The following is an 18,822-nucleotide window of genomic DNA, read 5'->3' on the forward strand; positions in this document are numbered from 1 at the left end:
GACAGAAAGTACAAAGATGATTGTCAGGAGCTGGAAAGAGTGAGTAGAGACTTAGTATTTAATGTTTTAGCATTGAAGTGTCCAACAGGAAAGAAATTCATGTTTTACACGTAATATCTCTATCTTTAAAAGATCCTGGAACTCAGCTTATCTGAATGAATTTTAGTTTATGATGCAACTTTTTTTAAAAAGCATAGCTTGGGGTGTAGAATAATTTCCATTAGGAGGAAAAATAAATAAACAAAAGTGGCCATGCTTAGGAGCGTGGAAATTTCACGGCGGTGTGACAGGATGTGCTCATTAGCAATGTGCCTCCAGAGGGGACCCGCTCTCCACACCCCCAGCTTGCTGGTGAGACTGACTGCTACTCAAAGCGAGGGCCATGGCACACGGCTGGGACTGCACTGGAAATGGCAGACCTAGAGCCCCTCCCGGGTCTGTGGAGTTGAAGTCTGCATCTGAGCAGCATCCCCAAGGTCTGCGTTTTAAGGTCTGAAGAGCTGGTGCAGACACGTGGCCCACAGAGGTGGGTGTGCATCCACGCATCGTCGTGTTCTGTGACAGGACCACAGTAATGTGTGATCTGTAATGGTAAACAGGTAATAAATGCCAGATAAATAACCCCAGACACGATCTAGAGGATTCATGTAGAGTGCAAACCTCACATGTGCATCTCTGCAAAATTCCTATGATGGGAAAAAAATGGGGCAGAGGTAGCCGAAGTCAGAAGGCTCCTGGCTGCGCCCAAGGATAAAGCCAAGCATGAGGCAGAACAGCACGTGAGATAATTTCAAATCATGTCTGGAAGAAGAATTCTTTCTACCAGAGTACGAGGCATAGAGTGTATATTGTATAAACATCACCCTCGTCTTCAAACAAAACACTCCATCGCTCTGCCCACTCCCAGGGGGAGCCCTACTCCGGGAAAGCTACAGGCTCATGACACAGAAAATAGTGTTTCCAGTGTGTGCAGATAAGGGGCGATCACTTGGGCGTGAGGCGTCAACCACTTTTCCTGTGCGTTAGATTTTATTTCAGATTTGGAGCACATGCATGATTTAAAACATGTCCCACTGCTACTGCTCTTAGCAAGCCTAAAAAGACAGGTAATGAATAAAACCGCTCATCCTCATCAGAGATCTTGCTAGTGTGGTAGACTGCATGCTACATATTTCCGCCCTCCCCGGAACAGGACACGAGCTCTCCTTGCTGACGGTGTCACCCGTGGCTCTGTGGCCTGCCTGGCCAATGGAAGGAGAGAAGAAGTGATGAGTGTGGTAACTGAGCAGAAATTTTAAAGCGGCTCTCCAGGTTTCTGCCAGTCCTCCTTTCCTCCACCTCAAAATTAGCAGAAATGTCAAGTTGTAGCTGTATGAGAAGCAGTAAAGTGAGGTTCAGGACATTTTCTACATGATATTTTATCAAAAGCTTAATGAATCCAGGCCTGGTGGGGCACACCTGTAATCCCAACACTGTGACAGGCGGAGGCAGAAAAATTGCAAGCCCAAGCCTCACTGGGGCAACTTAACAAGACCCTGACTCAAAGTAAAAACAAACAACAAACAAATGGCTGGACATGCAGCTCAGCCCAAAAGCCCTGGGTAAATTCCCCATTACAAAAGGAAAAGCTTAATGATGTGCCTGGTAATATTAAACAAAATAAGCATCTTCAGACATCATTTATTTGGCTCCAAACTTACTATTTTAAGAAATTCAATAGTGGGATGGGGCTGGGTGTTTCTAACATGTGAGAAGCACTGGGTTTGATCCTTGAAACTGAGTAGAGAGGGGGGAAAGAGAGAGAGACAGAGAGAGAGAAAGGGAGGCAGGGACAGACACACGGAGAGAAAGGGGGAGGAAAGGAAGGAGGCAAGGGAGGGAGGGAGGAAAAGTAATCATATACATTATAAAGATTTTTTAAAAGTTACATTTTAGAGGCTGAGGATGTAGCTCAGTGGTAGAACGCATGCTTAACATGTGTGAGGCGCGGGGTTCAATCCCCAGCACTCCAAAGGAAAAATACTATATTTTATCTTCTTTATAAGACTGACTGTATATTAAGTAGGTATACTGAGATCCTTAAGTCTCTGCAGATCTTCTAAATTATTTGTAATCCTCACTTTTAGTTATTTTTTTGCACAAAAATTGTCTCATTCTTCAAAAGTGATACTTCTGTGGTCAAACTCATAGGATAAGAAAGTGGAGTGGTGGCTAGCAGGGACTGAACAAGGAGTACGTGGGGAGCTGTTATTTACGGAGCATAGTTTCAGTATTGCAGGATGGAAAGACTCCAGAGAGCCACTACACAACAGTGTCACTATAAAAATGACTGGACTGTACAGTTAAAAATTAGTAAAAATGCTAAAGTTATGTTATGTGCTTGGGGGGAAGTGGTTTTTGCAATGCTGGGATTCTAACCCAGGACTCTGTGAATACTAGGCAAGCGCTAGACTACGGCATCATACCACAGCCCTGTTATGAGGTTTTAGGACCACACTGAAAAATAAGATTGAAAATTACTTCCCTACCAAAAGAAGAGCCACTTAGTAGGAAGAAACTAGAACTGTGAAACAGTAGATTTCTTTACCACACTTCACTGATAGATATCCAAATTATACTTCCTTTTGGCTACTAGAATAATAAAATTGTAAATGAGGATACTTTTGGATAAGAATTGTTTTCTTGGTGAAGTAAAGTTTTAGAATTGCTAATTAGATGAAAATAATTAATTAATCAAGGAATCAGTCTGAACCGTAAACTACTGTGGTCATCGTCCCTATTTTGTACTACTCACTGGACCATTTTATTTATTTTGTGTGTTATTTATTTACTTTAGAGGTAGGGTTTCACTACGTAGTTTGGGCTGCCCTTGATCTCACTGTGTAGCCCAGGCTGAACCCTAACTCCCGGCAATCCTCCTGGCTCAGCCTCCCAAGTCCTGAGATTACAGGCACGCGCCACTGTACCTGGCTGAGACACTGGCCCACTTTACCTACCTTGTTGGCAGCACTACACTCAGCTCGTGTCCAGAATACATCTGCTCTGCCCTCAATTTTCTCATACTGGCCTTGAGCACTGGACTATTTAGCCTTCCACCACTATAGCAAATGTCTGAAGCAATCAAGTCATAAAGAGAAAAGGTTCACTGTGGCATAGAGTTTCAGAGGTTCTAGTCCATGGTCATTTGACTCTGCTGCTTTTGGCCCATGGCCTTACAGTTTGTGTCTAGATGCCCAGCCACAACCCACCCCACCCCCTGCCCGGCCTCAAGTGGTCATAGGTGGCTGGAGACGGTTGGTTCTAAAGTGTGTGATGCTGGAATTGATTCCTGGTGCAATGCTAGCCTCAAGGGCACTAGGACTAAGGGTGTCAATGCTACCCATCTTAGCCTGAATAAGATAAAAGGGGCAGAGAGATGCTGTTCAGGTCCCTTGTTGCTTTGCTACCCTTTGCCGGCCATGAACTGTTCTCCTCCATAATACAACTTTGCCTTGGAGCCAGCTGATTATGGACTGAAACTTCTACAAACGGTGAGTTAAATACACCTTTCCTCTAACTTTGGGTATCAGGTATTTTGTCTCAGCGATGAGAGGAAACTAAACGAAACATATGGTGAGCCAGTACATCATGTCACAGCTCATGGAAGAACAAAAGTGCTCACTTCATGGGAGCCAAGAAGCAAAAAGAGGGAGAAGAGGGCCCAGTTCAGGCCCAAGCCCTCAGTGACCTCACTTGCTTCCACTGGGCCCCACATCTTAAAGTTTCCACCGCCTCCCAACAGTGCCACAGACTGCTGATCAACCCTTCAGTACAGAGGCCTTCAGAGGATGCCTCAGATCCAAACTATTACAAACCCTAACAAAATAACATCATGTATGAGTGGGTTACTAATGGTCCAGAATATGCCAGTCCAAATAGGCCACTTTTGTATCAGGATCATCTTGAGCTGAAAGCAACTGAGAAGGAGTAAATGCGGGAAGAGCTCTCTGTCCTCCCATTTTCTACCTAAAAGCAGAACACCAACTTTCCCTTTGGCAAAAGTGTTATCAATTTCCATTTGAAAATGTATCCCCCTCTCCAATATCAGGAAGGGAAAGTAACTTCTCTTTATAGCAAACCTCATTTTTAAAACCCTCTGTACCGTATACTTCCCAGGCACGTCCCCCAACCTCACCACCCCCAAAGAGCCCATATTCTTTCGTCTATTGAGATGGTTCTTCAAAACAAATTGCCCTTTCTTAAGATGGTATACAAGCTTCCCAATCCACCTAATTTCCCGGGCTCTTACTTCTTTTTGGTGATGACCTTGATCAGATGAAAATATCAAATGCAATTTGTATGTCTTTTCTCCTTTAAGTATGTTTTGCTAGTTTAATTCATAGGCCCTAACAATAGACTCTAAGAGAGTAAAGGAAACATTTTTTCTTCCCCCTACACCAGTCTAGTCATTAGCAATTCCATACACTACAAAGAAAGGCACTATCAATGCAAACTAAAAAAATACAAAGATGAACATTAATTTATATACATTCAAAGGAATATAGCTAAATCTGTTGTTTGAAATATTGTTCAGCCTCCACAAACATTCATCGTTCTTTATCCCCTTTTGTTCAGAGCCACACTGCCAAAATGATAGGAAACCATATCCAAAATCAAATCTCTCCTTTCCTATGTGTTTCTGAACTGATGTGCAACTACTTTTTTGTCTTCCAGGCTCTCCTAAAATCCAGTTTTCAGTGCTACCAATGACACTGGACTCCATCCCACCATCCTTCCATCTCATTACCCTGGGGACTTGGAGAAGGCCACTCTACGTTGTGTCTGCCATGAAGAAAGCCAAAGAAAGTTAATGCATTCCTTTCTCATCACAGAGAGATGTTCTAAAAGCAGATGGTACTAATTTATGTGACAACTCTTTGCAAACTATACATCCCAACCAAGTGTAAGACATTAAGATCATAAGTGAGGAACAAACCTACATTGCTATCAACATATCTGGGGAGGAATCTAAAAGTAATAAAAGTGTTGAATTACCACTAAGGTAGAATATGGAACTGAAAGAACCGTGTGCATCAAAAAGTACTTGTTAGAATGCAGAATTTAAGAATTCTGATTCAGATGCCTAATTTTACATTCAATCTACTCCTTATGCCCCACCACCTCACTGAAGCAAACCTTCCACAAACAAGGGAGATAAGATGAAAGCTGTACATATCAAGTATCTTAGGGTGTACCTGGAAGGATATATAAAGAAGAAAAAGGTGAAGAGACAGTGAATATGAATCCAGTTTCTTCCTAGCATACTAGAGAGACTCAAAAAGTGGCCCTGGAGTCACCACATATAAGGACAGGGAAACATGCAAAGAAGGAAAAACATAAACCTGTCTTTTGGTGAATTTCATAGAAAATGGTGTGTGTATGTGTGTGGTGAATAGAGCAACAGATAAATAACTGTAACAAGCACAAAGTTAATACATGCTGTGTAGCAGGTGCTATTGTAGACACATGAGATTCATTAAAGCCATAGAAATTTCATTTTAAAAAAGCATAATGGGGCCACAATAATTATCATCCTAGTTCTTTTTGTAGATGAGAATAGTAAGGCAAAGAAAGCAAAATCACATGCCCAAAATCAGACTCCCTAGAGCAGAGAAGTTGTGACTGATTAATTTATGAACTACAGAAAGTCCCTGGCTTACAAGGATTAGACTTGCATTTTTTTCAATTTTTTGGTGGTGAAAAGTAATACCCGCTCAGTAGAAACCATGCTATAATGCTCAGTAGACTGGGTGTATCAACGAGTTTTCAACTTAATGACAGTTTCAACTTAGGATGAATTTGTGTCATTTGTGTCATAAGTCAAGTGTTTGTGTTTCATAATCAGAGGAATGCAATGATTGTGCTGTTAGGAGCAAGGGCCCTGAGTAGAGATAGGTCACGGTTGAAATCTGGTCACGAGGCAGGGGTCTGGAAGGATATGATCTTGTTCCCAACTCCTCTCCTCTCTGCTTCTCCTCTCCCCTCCACTCCTCTCTCCTCCTTCCTGGCTGCCATGAGTCCAGTACATTTTCCTCCTCCATGCCCATCTACCATCCAGTTTCTGCCTTGGAGCCAGCCAACCATGGGCTGACACCATGAGCCTAAATAAACCTTTCCCCCTTATAAGTTAGTCATCTCAAGTATTTTGTCATAATGATGGAAAGATGAGTAAAACAACAGGATCTTCATTTGAGGGGGTTGTTTGGTTTGGGGGGTTTTTTTGAGGCAAGGACTTAGTATGTCACTAAGTTGCCCAAGCTGGGCTCGAACTTATGATCCTCCTGACTTAACCTCCCAGAGTGCTGGGATCACAGAGGTGCCCCAGTGATCAGCAATGGCTGTTAAGGATCACAATGGTTTGCGTGTGTTGTTAATGGAGAAATATGGAGAGGAAGTCAAGTGAGGAAGAGGTATTTCACTGGCTGAAAGGAGTTCATGCTCTGCCATGCACAGTCAGATCTTGCTGCTGCTGCCCCGTTTGTGCAGATTACAGTTGAGTGCAGGAGAGGTTTCAATTCTACTCCTTAGGTTCACGCTGCGAAAATCCCTCGCGGCTATCAACATGCAAGGTGAAAGAGCAAAGTAGCCTTGCCTGTGTTCTATCAAGTTCCCCGGCTCCCGGAAGAACGACAGCTAAGGTTACAGCATGAGGGACTTCAGCCCAGTGCCACACCAAGTCATGGAGATGTCACTCTCCCAACCCACGTGACTTATCCCTGCCAGACATATCAGACTGAGTGAAAATGATTCAGGAGTCACGCAGAAAATGTGGCTCTCTGCAGCCCACCCCTCCTTACAATCGTCATTATCAGGGGCAAGACAAAAGTTCTAAGAAGTTCACTGCCTCCCTTTCTGTCTCCAAAGGACAGAGAAACAAACTACAGATACACACTCAGGATGTGCAGGGCCAGGCAGCAGCCTGAAGCATTAAAATACAGCAAACCATTGCATTTGTGTTAAATCTGCCCCCGTGTTGGTCCTGCCACCTGCCTTAAGTAACAAGCCTTCCTGGCATTCGGAGGACTTTCTAAGCTGCTTCAGCCCATACTTTCAAGACGGCTAAGATTTACAGTTGATTAGGCTGCATAATTCAGTTGCATTCTCAAAAGACTCTAGGAAAGGATTATTTCTGTGTCCAAAGAGCCCCAGAGAATAGAGCGGAGTGCGTGCGGCCGTAATGTGAATTCCCCGGACTTGGTACATTGTGTTCAGTGAAGCAGATAAAGCAAAGTTAAAGAAGCATTTAGGGCTTCAGAATACCAGCCTTAATAAGTATCTTTTTGTGGAAGGATTTAGAAGGAGGGGAGGGTTACCCTCAGTGCAGGCATTATTTCCTCGTACAAAAAGGGAAAATGTGCATACAGTTGGATGTAAAAAGGCAAATCTCGCAGCCCTCCCCCACGCCATTCCCCAAGGAAAAGTTGCTGAACACACACACCCCCCAAACGCCAAAGCACGAATCTTCACAGCTTAATAGTCGAGAAGCCATTGTCAAGTTTCTCTTGGGAAACATGGTGCATTCATCTGCAACTGACCAAGTTCAACCGTTTGCTGTGAGAACTCCAAGCCGCCCAGCCATCAAAGCTGGACCTTCATCAGCAGGCGGAACCAAGAAATGCCACGTCCCCAGGAAGAGCCCCGCCGCCCTTTCTTCTCCACAAGCTCCCATCCGGGCACCCCAGAACAGCCTGCAAAAGGCTGAATCAGGGCGCATCTGCAACTCCGTGACACTTCTAAAATGACCTCTGCTTGCTTAGTGCCGGGCACGGCCTCCTCCAGTGGAAACTACGGCAGAATCAGTCACTTGCAATGCATTCACTGAAAATGTCACAGGGTCCCATTTTTCTAACTACTAGCAAAGTGCTGCTATTAAACTCAGCATTTCCCCCCAACCTGTGTCACGTGTGAATATACACAGTGACATCAATTGTGCTGGCAGCGTCGGGAAAGTCGCTTCGCCATCCCCACTGTGTCGAATGAGTGGGGTCTCCATTGTAAAGAAGTTGGAACCCAGTTCATCAGTATTTATCTCTCTATGCTTAAAACGTTGGGCTTGGACTCCCGTAACCTCAAGCACACTAAGAGAAGGTCCTTCATAGAAATCAATGTAAACATTTACTATCATTGACAATGGAGAGAATTAGAGAGAGGAAAGAAAGAAAGAAAGAAAGAAAGAAAGAAAGAAAGAAAGAAAGAAAGAAAGAAAGAAAGAGGGAGAGAAAGGCCTTTATAAAGTACACATTTAAGTCATTTTTCCCCACACACAAATGGAAAATGAACTTGCTCACATTGGTAGCTGTGCTCTGAAAGGACTCGACTGAGAGAAGTTCTTTCTTTATTGTGCAGTTTTAAAGACTATTCTTTGACCTCTGCTATTTATGCCTTGGGCTCTGCAAAGACAGGGCCAAACCCCTTTCGCTCCAGTGGCCCTCAGGAACAAAAGCTCTTTACCTCTGTCCAACTTACCTCATTTCCCATCCACTCCGCCTACCCTGAGCTCCTGGCTTCCACGACTGGACTTGGTCTCTCTTCTCTGTCTCACCCAGTCACCGCCATTCCTCAGCTGACAAGATGCTGCCACTGTGCTTTCTATCAAGTTGTTAGCTCAGGAATCATGGCTTCCCAGTGAAGAGACCTCTGGTGCAAACAGAGATGGACCATCACTTCATCTCATTTATCCATGAATTATTCGACTAAAACGTTTTACCCATGGATAAAAGAGTTCAAGAAATGGAACCACTCAGCCGGCAGGTTTGTGCCACAATAGGGCACCAATTCAGTTATTTATTACCTTATGGGCTCGTGTCTTTATTTATCCATGGGCTTTCTCACTGTCAGAAGCATTCAAAACCATTTGCAAGGCTCCATAGCATACAGCCAGAGGGCCAGGCTTCAGGAAGTGAGAAAAACGAGATAAAGGGAAGTAAAGACTGGGAGGAAATAATGAAATACATGGAGTCAGGGGTAAGACCAGTTCCCCAGATGCATATGATCCATGTCAGTGCAATCATTAAAGATGGAGTGTTGGGGCTGGGGATTTAGCTCAGTGGTGCCGTACCTGCCCCTCGAGTGCAAGGTCCTGAGTTCAGTCCCCGGTACAAAAAAAAAAAGATGAGGTGTTTTATTTATCTTATAGTTTTTTTTAACAGCCAGCTCTAACAAGAAAACACCATGAATTACACAATCCACAGAATCTGTGGGTTGAAAACAAAATCAGCCAATTTCTCAGGGAGGTGGAATAAATACTGATAATGTGACAGAAGTTAAGTTTCCACTTAAAAATGGCATGGAACAAGTCCCTCAGGTGACCCCCAGACCACATCATGTTGCAGCAGCATAAATCCAAGACTAAAAGAGGACTGCGAGTGAGGACCACAGTTTAGTTCTGTAACCGAGGCATACGGTGTAGACCTTCTGAAAGGATGCGTCCATCAGGCAGGGGTAAATATTGCTTCTCTCCAATGGCTTTGGCACTACAAGGATACGATGAGTTTGACATTCTCCTTGCAGGTCCCAATAATGTGGTGGCCGTGTTATCACTACATCGTCAGCTTTATGGTTACCTCACCGGCATTTCTTAGCTAGCAAAGTTGTGTCAGTTGTGACACTCACTGTAACACTAACAGTTCTAGCACAGATATTTGTCCGAATAGAAAGGCAGTTTTCCTTGTGCACAGACTCAGCAAGGGAGACACGGGGAGTGTGTGAGTGACCAAAGTTCCCCTTAAGAGAAATGATTTTCTCTTCCAACCCAGAAGAAAACAAAAAGATCAACCTCCATAATTGTACACCCACAAAGGAGCATAAATGTCCAGCTTAGCCATTATGCACACACACGCACACACACACCACCTCAGATTAGCCACAAAACATCATGCTTTGAGCAACAAATCCCAAAGGAAGCGGTCTAAGCTCATCTAGCTGCAAAATAAATATAAAATGTGCTGAAGTAGCTGAATGTTGTTAATTATGAACTGAGTCAGGCTCTGCCTCATTCGGTGGATAAAAGGTAAGAAATTCTGAGTAAGGCAAATTGTTTTACTTTTGGGTCATTAGTCCACATCCAGGCAAATTAGATAGCAAGAGAGTAGCCATCTTCATCCAGCTAATAAAAGCAAAATTAAAACTTTGATTTATTTTTCTGTAAAGACTATATTTTAATTTCTATAGAAAAACAAAAAGTTTCCAAGGGAAATTATGCACAACCACAAATTAGGTTTCCCAAGACAAATGCTTGTATGTGATTGAGGCATGGTGCTAGACTTTAGCCAAGGGTTCCACGTGGGATGGAGCTAATATGAATATAGAAAAGTGAATGCTGACCCACTTAAATTAAGAGACTTCACTCCAGTAGAGACTCTTTGGACTATGATGGCCAAAGAACGGGTACCTAGTAAGTCCTCATGTTCAGTGCCCTCAAATTCTGACCTACCCAGCTATGGAAATCCAATGCTGTCTCTTTTCTCAAACATAGCAGCCCCCAAACTTCAACCAGGATTAGTGTTTTGTTTTGGTTTTGGTTTCTTTGCCATGGCCCTTCCAAACTCCAGCATCATCAAACAACCAGTGCTTATCCATGCTCAGCAAGCCTTCTGATAAATACATTACAACTGCAAAACATCTGCCTCGCTATAATCACCGTGTAATGCAGCTTGACTGAGACAGTTTTCGTATGTTCCAAACAGATTCCCTTTCTACAGCCAGCTTTAAGGAACCCTTGTCCAATTGTGAACCAAATAAGAGATTTCCTTGGCATCTTCTTTCATCAGATGGGAAGAGATATGAATAATAAGAGATTAGGACAGAATAAGAGTTGAGACTTACACAGGGCCGCTTTTTTCCTTCCACATGTCCCTCCTTTGAAGTTTATAGCAGGTGGAAGAATCTTTCACACCCGTAAAATTGACATGGAAAATCAGAAACACATTGCCCTATTAACTTGTCACAGATTGGATTTAAATCTAAATAAGAAACCATTCTTTGTTTTAAATATGGTGGGCTACCCGTGTAGCAGGGATCTTTGCATGTTCTTTTAGTAGACAGACTAGTTTTGAAGCTAAAATTACCTGGAATGTTCCAGTTTCTGTAGGCTAAATCCACCCACTCCCCCGCCCCCTCCCCCATGCACATTAGCATGTTTGGTAAAAGTTCTCAGCATGAATGCAGAAAACACTTGGTTTAAGAATGACAGTGGTCAGGAGAAGCAAATCTATGCTCAGGCTGTCCCTCCTGCCAGAGGCTCCAACTAAAACTGTGAGCTGGCTTTCCAGGGGCCTTAGACAATCAGATGAGAATGGAGGACCCCTAATTGTTGGACTCTAACTCCTCCACGCACCCACATTATCACTAAGAGACACTCTGCTGGAAGCCTTCAGAAGTTACTCTCAAATCCCAACACTTTCTCTGCCATTCACGAAATGGTAATTTGAGATTATTTATTTATTTAGCTATCCTACCTGGAAGTTCATGGGGGTGAGGGGTCTGTTTCACATTCTCTCACATTTTTTCTTCTCTTTCTTTTACTTTGTTTCTGCCTTCCTGCCAGAGATGATATCCATCTTAATGCTTCTGTAGAGTAGCCCTGGTTGCATCATTTGTAGACAATGTTACAAATCCAGCTCTAATTTAGGTTTACTGGTCATTTCAACTGCTTAAAACACACTTCACCTTTTGATAAGCAGAACAGAGCAAGGTTAACATAAAGGTCATTGGGCTACTTAATATTGTGTCTTTGTGTGTGTGTGTGTCATAGTATGTTCAAGAAATTTATAGTTAACAATCCTTACTAATCATGCTAATATAATATTGAATTGATGGCTTTTTCTAGAGAAAACTAGTTGAAAGATCACATGACCCCATAATGTCTTTCTGTATGCATTCCATAAAAATTCTTCAGTCCACCCCTAGCTTAAGGAAATAATAAAATATTTCTCTCCTTTGATGTTATCACATCATATTTATTTTCTCCTAAGAAATAAAGACATGGCCTTGACTTGCAGAAATAATAATATAAGAATACAGTATAAAAGGGAATTTATTATATCCCACTTGAGAAGTTTTCTACAGGGAGCCAGCTCTTTGAATGACCTGAGCCTGCACATCTCCTGACAGCCATTGTTGAAGGTGACTTTAACTGTGAAATAGCTAAAAAAAATAAAAAATAAAAAAGAAGAAGAAGAGACACTGATACGTTAGATAAGAGAATTTGCAAATTTATCATTTATAAAGTCAAGGGAGGGCCTGGGATGTAGCTCAATGGTATAGTGCTCACCTTCCACCTCTAGCACCACAAAAATATTAAAAAATAAAAGCAAAGCCAGGGGATACTGTAAGAATAAGGATTACAATAGGTGTGAAGTGGATCCAACACCTACAGTTTTGATCCATGGTTTACCAGAATGGCAAACAAAAGATATTCAACTTGAATTATTGGGTATGTGGGCATTCAATGTGTTTCTGTGTATGCCTATGTTTTCTTCTTGCTTCTAATTCATGCTTTCCTTGGGCTTTATGCATTTATTATCACATAAGTCATGGAAAGCATCTAATATGAAACAAAACCTTCCACAGTCAAACTCAATTATGGTGCAGAGGTTTGACCCTCATGCAACATATTTCACAGATGTCAAATGAATCCATCCAGATGTTCATACAAGCAAAATCAGTCTCCCTCATCCCTAAATTTGGCCTCGAAGAAACCTGAAGAATGACAAAGGGTTTGAAGCCATAACCCTTGTAAGAACCAAACTCCCATGGAGATCAAAGCAGCACACCAAAGCACCAAGATTGGGCCCTAAATTCTCGCATTTCAACACACAAACTCAAAACCAAATGGGAACAGAAGCCAAGTGAGGAGGATACCAGCCCCAGGAGGGACAGCAGGACGGATGAGCACTCTTGCTCTTGTGAAATGGTGGGGTGTCACGTGGGTGCTGCTGTCACGGCGGAGACTGTGATGGGTAACTGGGAGCCTAAACTTAAAGTTGTGAAGTGAAAACACGATTTTCAGGTCTGTACCCCAGACCTGTCAAGACTTGAATAATGTCATGAAAAGTACTATGGCTTGTGTCCAGATGTCCTCCTAAAGCCTTATGTGGTCATAGGTGGGCCTTTTTAGAGCTGGCTGTATCTAACCTGTGGGACTTTGGGATTGATTCATGGTGCAGTGCTAGGATCAAGGGCTCTAAGATTAAGGGTGTGAGGGCTACCAGCTCTAAGGCAAGTAGCCTGGATAAGATATGAGACAGAGAGCTGCTGGTCACTTGCTTGCTTTTGCCGCCTTCTGCCTGCCATGGACTGTTTCTCCTCTGCGATGCCCCGCTGCCATGCCACCCTGCCTTGGAGCCAGCCAATGATGAACTGAAACCTCTACAAACTGTGAGCCAAATAAACCTTTCTTCCTTTAACTTTTGGGTGTCTGGATGGATAGACAGATACATATATAGATACATAGATACATAACAGATAGATGAGACAATAAAAGATAAAGATGGAAGCTGGCAGGTAATAAAAAGAGTTAGATATATTGATAGATGATACATAGATAATAAATAGATGTCAGAGATGATAAGATGACAAAAAGATAAGGCAGACATATTGATAGATGACAGATGAATGCAAGTGCTGTCTAGATTATGAAAAGGTGCAAAATTCATGGAAGAAGTATCAATTGTATTTCCCCTCCACAGATTCTGAAGGAGTAATCCAATGGACAGATTGATGATCGACAGATACACAGACACTAACAGAGAAAGACACACAGAGATATTTAGAGATGACAGTTATGTGGACAGAAAATAGAAAGATGGATAGATGGACTACAGCGAAGTCACCCTCCAGAGTACCGCATGGTCCAAGAGGGCTGCTTGAAGCCCCACCATTGGTATGCAGAAAAGAGACAATAAGGCAAATAAATATGTTTCTAGCTAGATATTTCTTTTAAAGAGGCATTTCAGAACCCTTTTCCAATAATTCTATATTGCATTTAATGGGCTAGAAATTGGTTCCATGGTTACATTTGGCAACAAGGGAGCTTGTGGAAACATAGATGTGTCACTTGATATGCTCACTCAGGTGAAGAATTAGGTTTTAGTTAGCAGTTTAGTTAGGTTTAGTTAGTCGGGAAGAGGAGAGACAAGATTCAGGGGCCAAGGGCAATCTTTCGCAACTATGGTAGAAGGTGTCTGATGAGCATTTAAATTGTAGTGAGCCCCTGATGAGGTGCTGGACAAATGCCATGTGGTCAGCAAACTTGACCCTAATTTTCCTTCGTGCAATAGGACGGCAATCTTAATGTCTTGCATAACCCTGACACGTGCAGGCTAGGACTTCTGAGACTTGGGACCACTGCCATTGAGAGCTGGGTGCAGTTTGTTCCTGTGCCTCACAGGCTGTTTATCAGCATCTCTCCCCTCAACTCACTAAATGTCATGACTTCCCAGTCTCACTTGTGGCAACCAAAAATGTCTCTACCCACCAGGAAATATCTCCAGGCAGAAAAGTGCCCACCATGGGGGCAACAGCCTGCCTCAACCAGAGCAGGACACTAAGTTGCTCTGCTCTAGTATCAGTGGTTCAGTGAGGCAGGGGTGTGGTGAGGATGTGGTGCTGATTCTATTACGTGGAGCCCAGCACAGGAAAAAGAGCAGATTTTCCCAGTGAATAACAAGTAACGGTACCAAGTCACACAGGTAGAAAATGGGTTATGCTTTGTCGGCTTTTCTTCTCAACACTGCTGGCCAATAGAGAAATGCAGGTTAAAACAACACGAGATTCCATCTAATGGCAGAAAGAATAGCAATCATCAAGAAATCAAATAATGATACAAACGCTGGTGAGGCTGGGGCGGGGGGTGCTTTCTACCCTGTTGGTGGGAAGGTGAATGAGTACAAGCACTATGAGGTCAGTATGGAGATTCCTCAAAGCACTAAAACTGGAAATTCCATTTCACCCAGCCATTCCCCTTCTAGATATCTTCTCAAAAGAGTTAAAGCCATCATATTTCAGTGCCCCATGCACACCCATGTTTATAGCAGCATAACTTAAAACAGCCAAATCTTGGTAGCAGCCCACTTGCCCATGAACAGATGAATGGATAAAGAAAACGTGGTACTCATACACAGTGGAGTGCTACTGTGCTATAATGTAAGATAACTCCCCCGAGTCGTTTGTAGGAAAATGGATGTAACTTGAAACCATAACGTTAGGTGAATAAGATCAGGCACACACATGCTTAAATCTCACATGGTTTCTCTTACAGGAGAAACCAAAATTATAAACGAAGAGGAAAACAAAACTTGGTGATAGGAAGCAGGGAGACAGATCTTTGTCAAATGGGAAGGGGATCAAGAGATGGGTGAAGAGGGAGAGAAGGGGGTGAACAAAGGAATTAAGATGTGCTGTGTACACGCCCCAACTCCACATGACACATGTAAACATCTATTAATAAAAAAATGTTTAAAGAGATAAAGATAAAGAAAATGGTATTTAAAGTTGCTTCTCCACAGGCAAGCTACTGTAGGGAACAGTGATTCAAACCTTAGCATGTCCCACCGACTTGCTCAGTGATTGCAGGACCACCATCAAGTATGTCCACGCCTCCATTTCCCTATCCATGAATGGAATTACCCTCACTCACCATGAACCTCAGTGATTTAAGGACAAGAGGAAAAACCTACGCAGTGCTTCGTGAACCCCCAAAGACACGGATGCTGTCATTTTCTACACTTATATCCAGGGGCAATGGTTTTCAAAGGAGATAAAGTTTCATCGACACGTAAGATGCCTGCCCAGGGGTCTCCAAGGCTCCCCAGTAAAACACAACTCGCAAGTTTATGTCAGCTTTAAAAGGCATAGCAAAATTTCTGATGGAATGAGCCAGGACTTATTGATCGATGCGCGCTTTCAGGCAAAACAGAATTGATTTCGTTTCTTGTGAAATTCAAAGACTCAGTTCAGACTTCATCATTCCATTGCAAAGTGTGGTTTAACAATCTATGATCCCAGGAGTGCAATTTTCTTTCATTGCAATGTTTAAAAGTATCACAAATGAACATCTCTTTTCACAGTACCTTCAAGTCTGTAAAAAATAATTAATGTCTTGGTGGGCGAAGGAAAAAATTGGGTCTAAAGAAGAAACAATTCTGATATAACAAATTATCATTCACGTAATACCGAACTATACAAATGGAACCCAAACAAGACAATGCTCATGAGATTTGGTCAGCCTAGTGGCAAACTGTGTGTAGTGTACATGTGCAATACATGTATGTGTGAAATCTACATATTGCAAAACCTCATCTGCAATAAATAAGTTATCCACAATTCAAGTTGAAGAATAATCAATGTATCACTATTAGAAAATGTCTCATCAGAGCAAATGCTTAGCCTTTTACCTAAAAGAGTGAATGGATCAGAAACCAGGGATTTCATTTCTGCTCAAGTCCCACACAGTCATGGGATAGGAGTGTGGTTCAATGGTTAGAGCATTTGCCTAACATGTGTGAGGCCCTGGGTTTAATTCCCAGGACTGCTAAAAAGAAGACTAAGTTTATCTTCACCAAAGTATTTCACATTCACTCACTCACTTCCAAATACTGTTCAGTTTTTAAATAACACCCATGTTGTAGAGTGGCACAAGGCACTCATCATTGTGCGAATCCATCATTATACGCAAGTTTTGTGGGTTAAAAAATTCTACAATCATTTACTTTGAGATAATGTGTCTAGACTGTGTCTAAAAACATATTCTTCATAAAAATATTTTTCACAAATATACTTCAGTAGTATGTATCACATATCCCCTAAATTAAGTTTTGGTCATAAAATAATGCTCAATTTTATGCCTAATAGTAATGTCTATGAAATAGATCTTTGTAAATACTGTTATGATCCCAAAGTTGCTCTAATTATTCTCAGCAAGGTTTGTAAACTTTATTCATGTATATAGTGTATTTTAGACTGGATAAAGTACCACTGCATCATCCTGTGTGTGTGTGTGTGTGTGTGTGTGTGTGTGTGTGTATATTTAAAATTGTAGTGTTCCAGAACTGTGTAAGAAATTTACTTTAGCAATCATATGGGTGAGTCTAATGACAAAGTTTAGAGTATGTGTATGTGCATAGCAAAACATAAAAACATAAAACATAAAAGAAATTGCCGCTTAAATGATGAAGTTATTTAACCAGCAATTCCTATAAACCAAGCAAACAATATACAAAACAATGTAGGTATAAATACAATTCATTAAATATTGTGGCCTAACAATATTAAAAATTACAGAATCAAAAATTAAAAATTATATTAAAAATTACAAGAATTAAAAATTACAGAAAAAGAAAATAAAGTAGTATACAGAAGTATATATACCTGTATCTTCACTGCAGTGATGGCTGGACTAATAGACTATGCATGTGATAAACTATCATACAATTATATACAGGCAGAGTATACTTTGTTCCCTTGATATTGTTTACAATTACAGAAAATGCAACCACTAGTGGAAACTGGGTATGAGTGAATCCTCTCTACCATCTTTGCAACTTCCTGTGAATCTATATTCCAAAATTTAAAGTTGTTAACCATTTTAACACAGTTAGTTGTAGGAGACATACCTTAGAACATTGCTTGTGATTCTGGCACCAAACCAGGGAACCATTGTTCTGCAAAAAGAAAAAGAAAGGTCAACCCATTAAATAATTCTGTAGTAGAACACCACACACGTGTATGTGCACAATTTTTAAAAATATTTGCATAACAAAAGCCCAATATTGCAACACTGATGTGTTTCTCTCTTCCTAAGATAGAAAACATGATTCTAATGTAAAGCCTGCTTTGTCATTGACTTCATGATGGAAACAAAGGCACCCAATAATAAAGATTCCAAGCTGTAAAAGGGAAAGGGGACTGAGCCAATGTCCATGGTGTGCTGAGCCAGGAAAGATACACCCGCAGAAAAATGAACTCTAGACATTTATTCCATAGTAAGCAGATTGGGTAAATTGACAAGTTGAGCATCTTAGAGGATTTTGATCTCACCCCATTTGCAAAGAGTTTGAGCTTGGGTATCAGACCACAAATGCCAACAAGCCTCTCCTCTTTTACTGGATGTGTATTAATAGTCCCATGCCCCATGTTACCAATGAGTAAACAAGTATAACAGCAATATGTCATGCATCAGGTAACTGGGAAAGCTAAAAGAAACTAGTTGTGTTACACTTCACCATGGGGAATCTTTCTGAGAGGCGTCAGTAGATGATTTGTATACCACATGAAGAGCCTAACAGTGTACTACAGCTATATACAAAAACCATTTAGCATGGTTTAACCTTCACTCAAACATGATGATGATGATTTATTGACCTGAACATTAGAATCTATGCTTGGTAATGAACTTGTTCCACCCATGTAAGATTTTGGACATGGTGTTTCCTTTGGTTGTGATATTTGAAGTCAGATTACACTAGCTGAAATGCTTGGGAAAGCTCGTAGAAACCATCACCCAACATGTAAAATGCCAAGCCCCTGAGTTCTTTAAAGTTCGAGGTCAGAGATGAGAAAAAAATGGCCCGTTTTCTAGGTTTGAATCTCTAAACTTTTAATTTGAAGATATCTGTGTGTATAGAGTAGTCGTACATGTGTTTGCAGTTATGAGAAAAGAAAGTTGAGCCCATACCACAGCTTTCAAAAATATTTTTATAAGCAGGTTTATTGAGATATAATTCACATACCATAAAATCCACTCATTTAAACCATGTAATTCAACAACTTTAGTATATTCACAAG

The 18,822-nt window shown here is 41.6% G+C and overlaps 1 protein-coding gene across 1 annotated transcript in view; it reads right to left on the bottom strand.

Annotated features, from left to right (window-relative positions):
• Anos1 (anosmin 1) overlaps nucleotides 1–18,171 on the bottom strand; it is a 135,782-nt gene extending 117,611 nt beyond the window's left edge. Inside the window, exons 1-2 of the mRNA XM_087203961.1 lie at nucleotides 18,076–18,171; nucleotides 17,652–17,699 (exon numbers count right to left, since the gene is read on the bottom strand). Coding sequence (XP_087060087.1) covers nucleotides 17,652–17,699; nucleotides 18,076–18,171 — 144 coding nt within the window. The remainder of the gene's footprint in view (nucleotides 1–17,651; nucleotides 17,700–18,075) is intronic.
• Nucleotides 18,172–18,822: the final 651 nt, after the last annotated feature.

The sequence above is a fragment of the Heterocephalus glaber genome, unplaced genomic scaffold, assembly GCF_053883595.1.
Source record: "Heterocephalus glaber isolate CG9 unplaced genomic scaffold, H.glaber_assembly_v1.0 deba00001817, whole genome shotgun sequence".
Taxonomy (NCBI): domain Eukaryota; kingdom Metazoa; phylum Chordata; class Mammalia; order Rodentia; family Bathyergidae; genus Heterocephalus; species Heterocephalus glaber.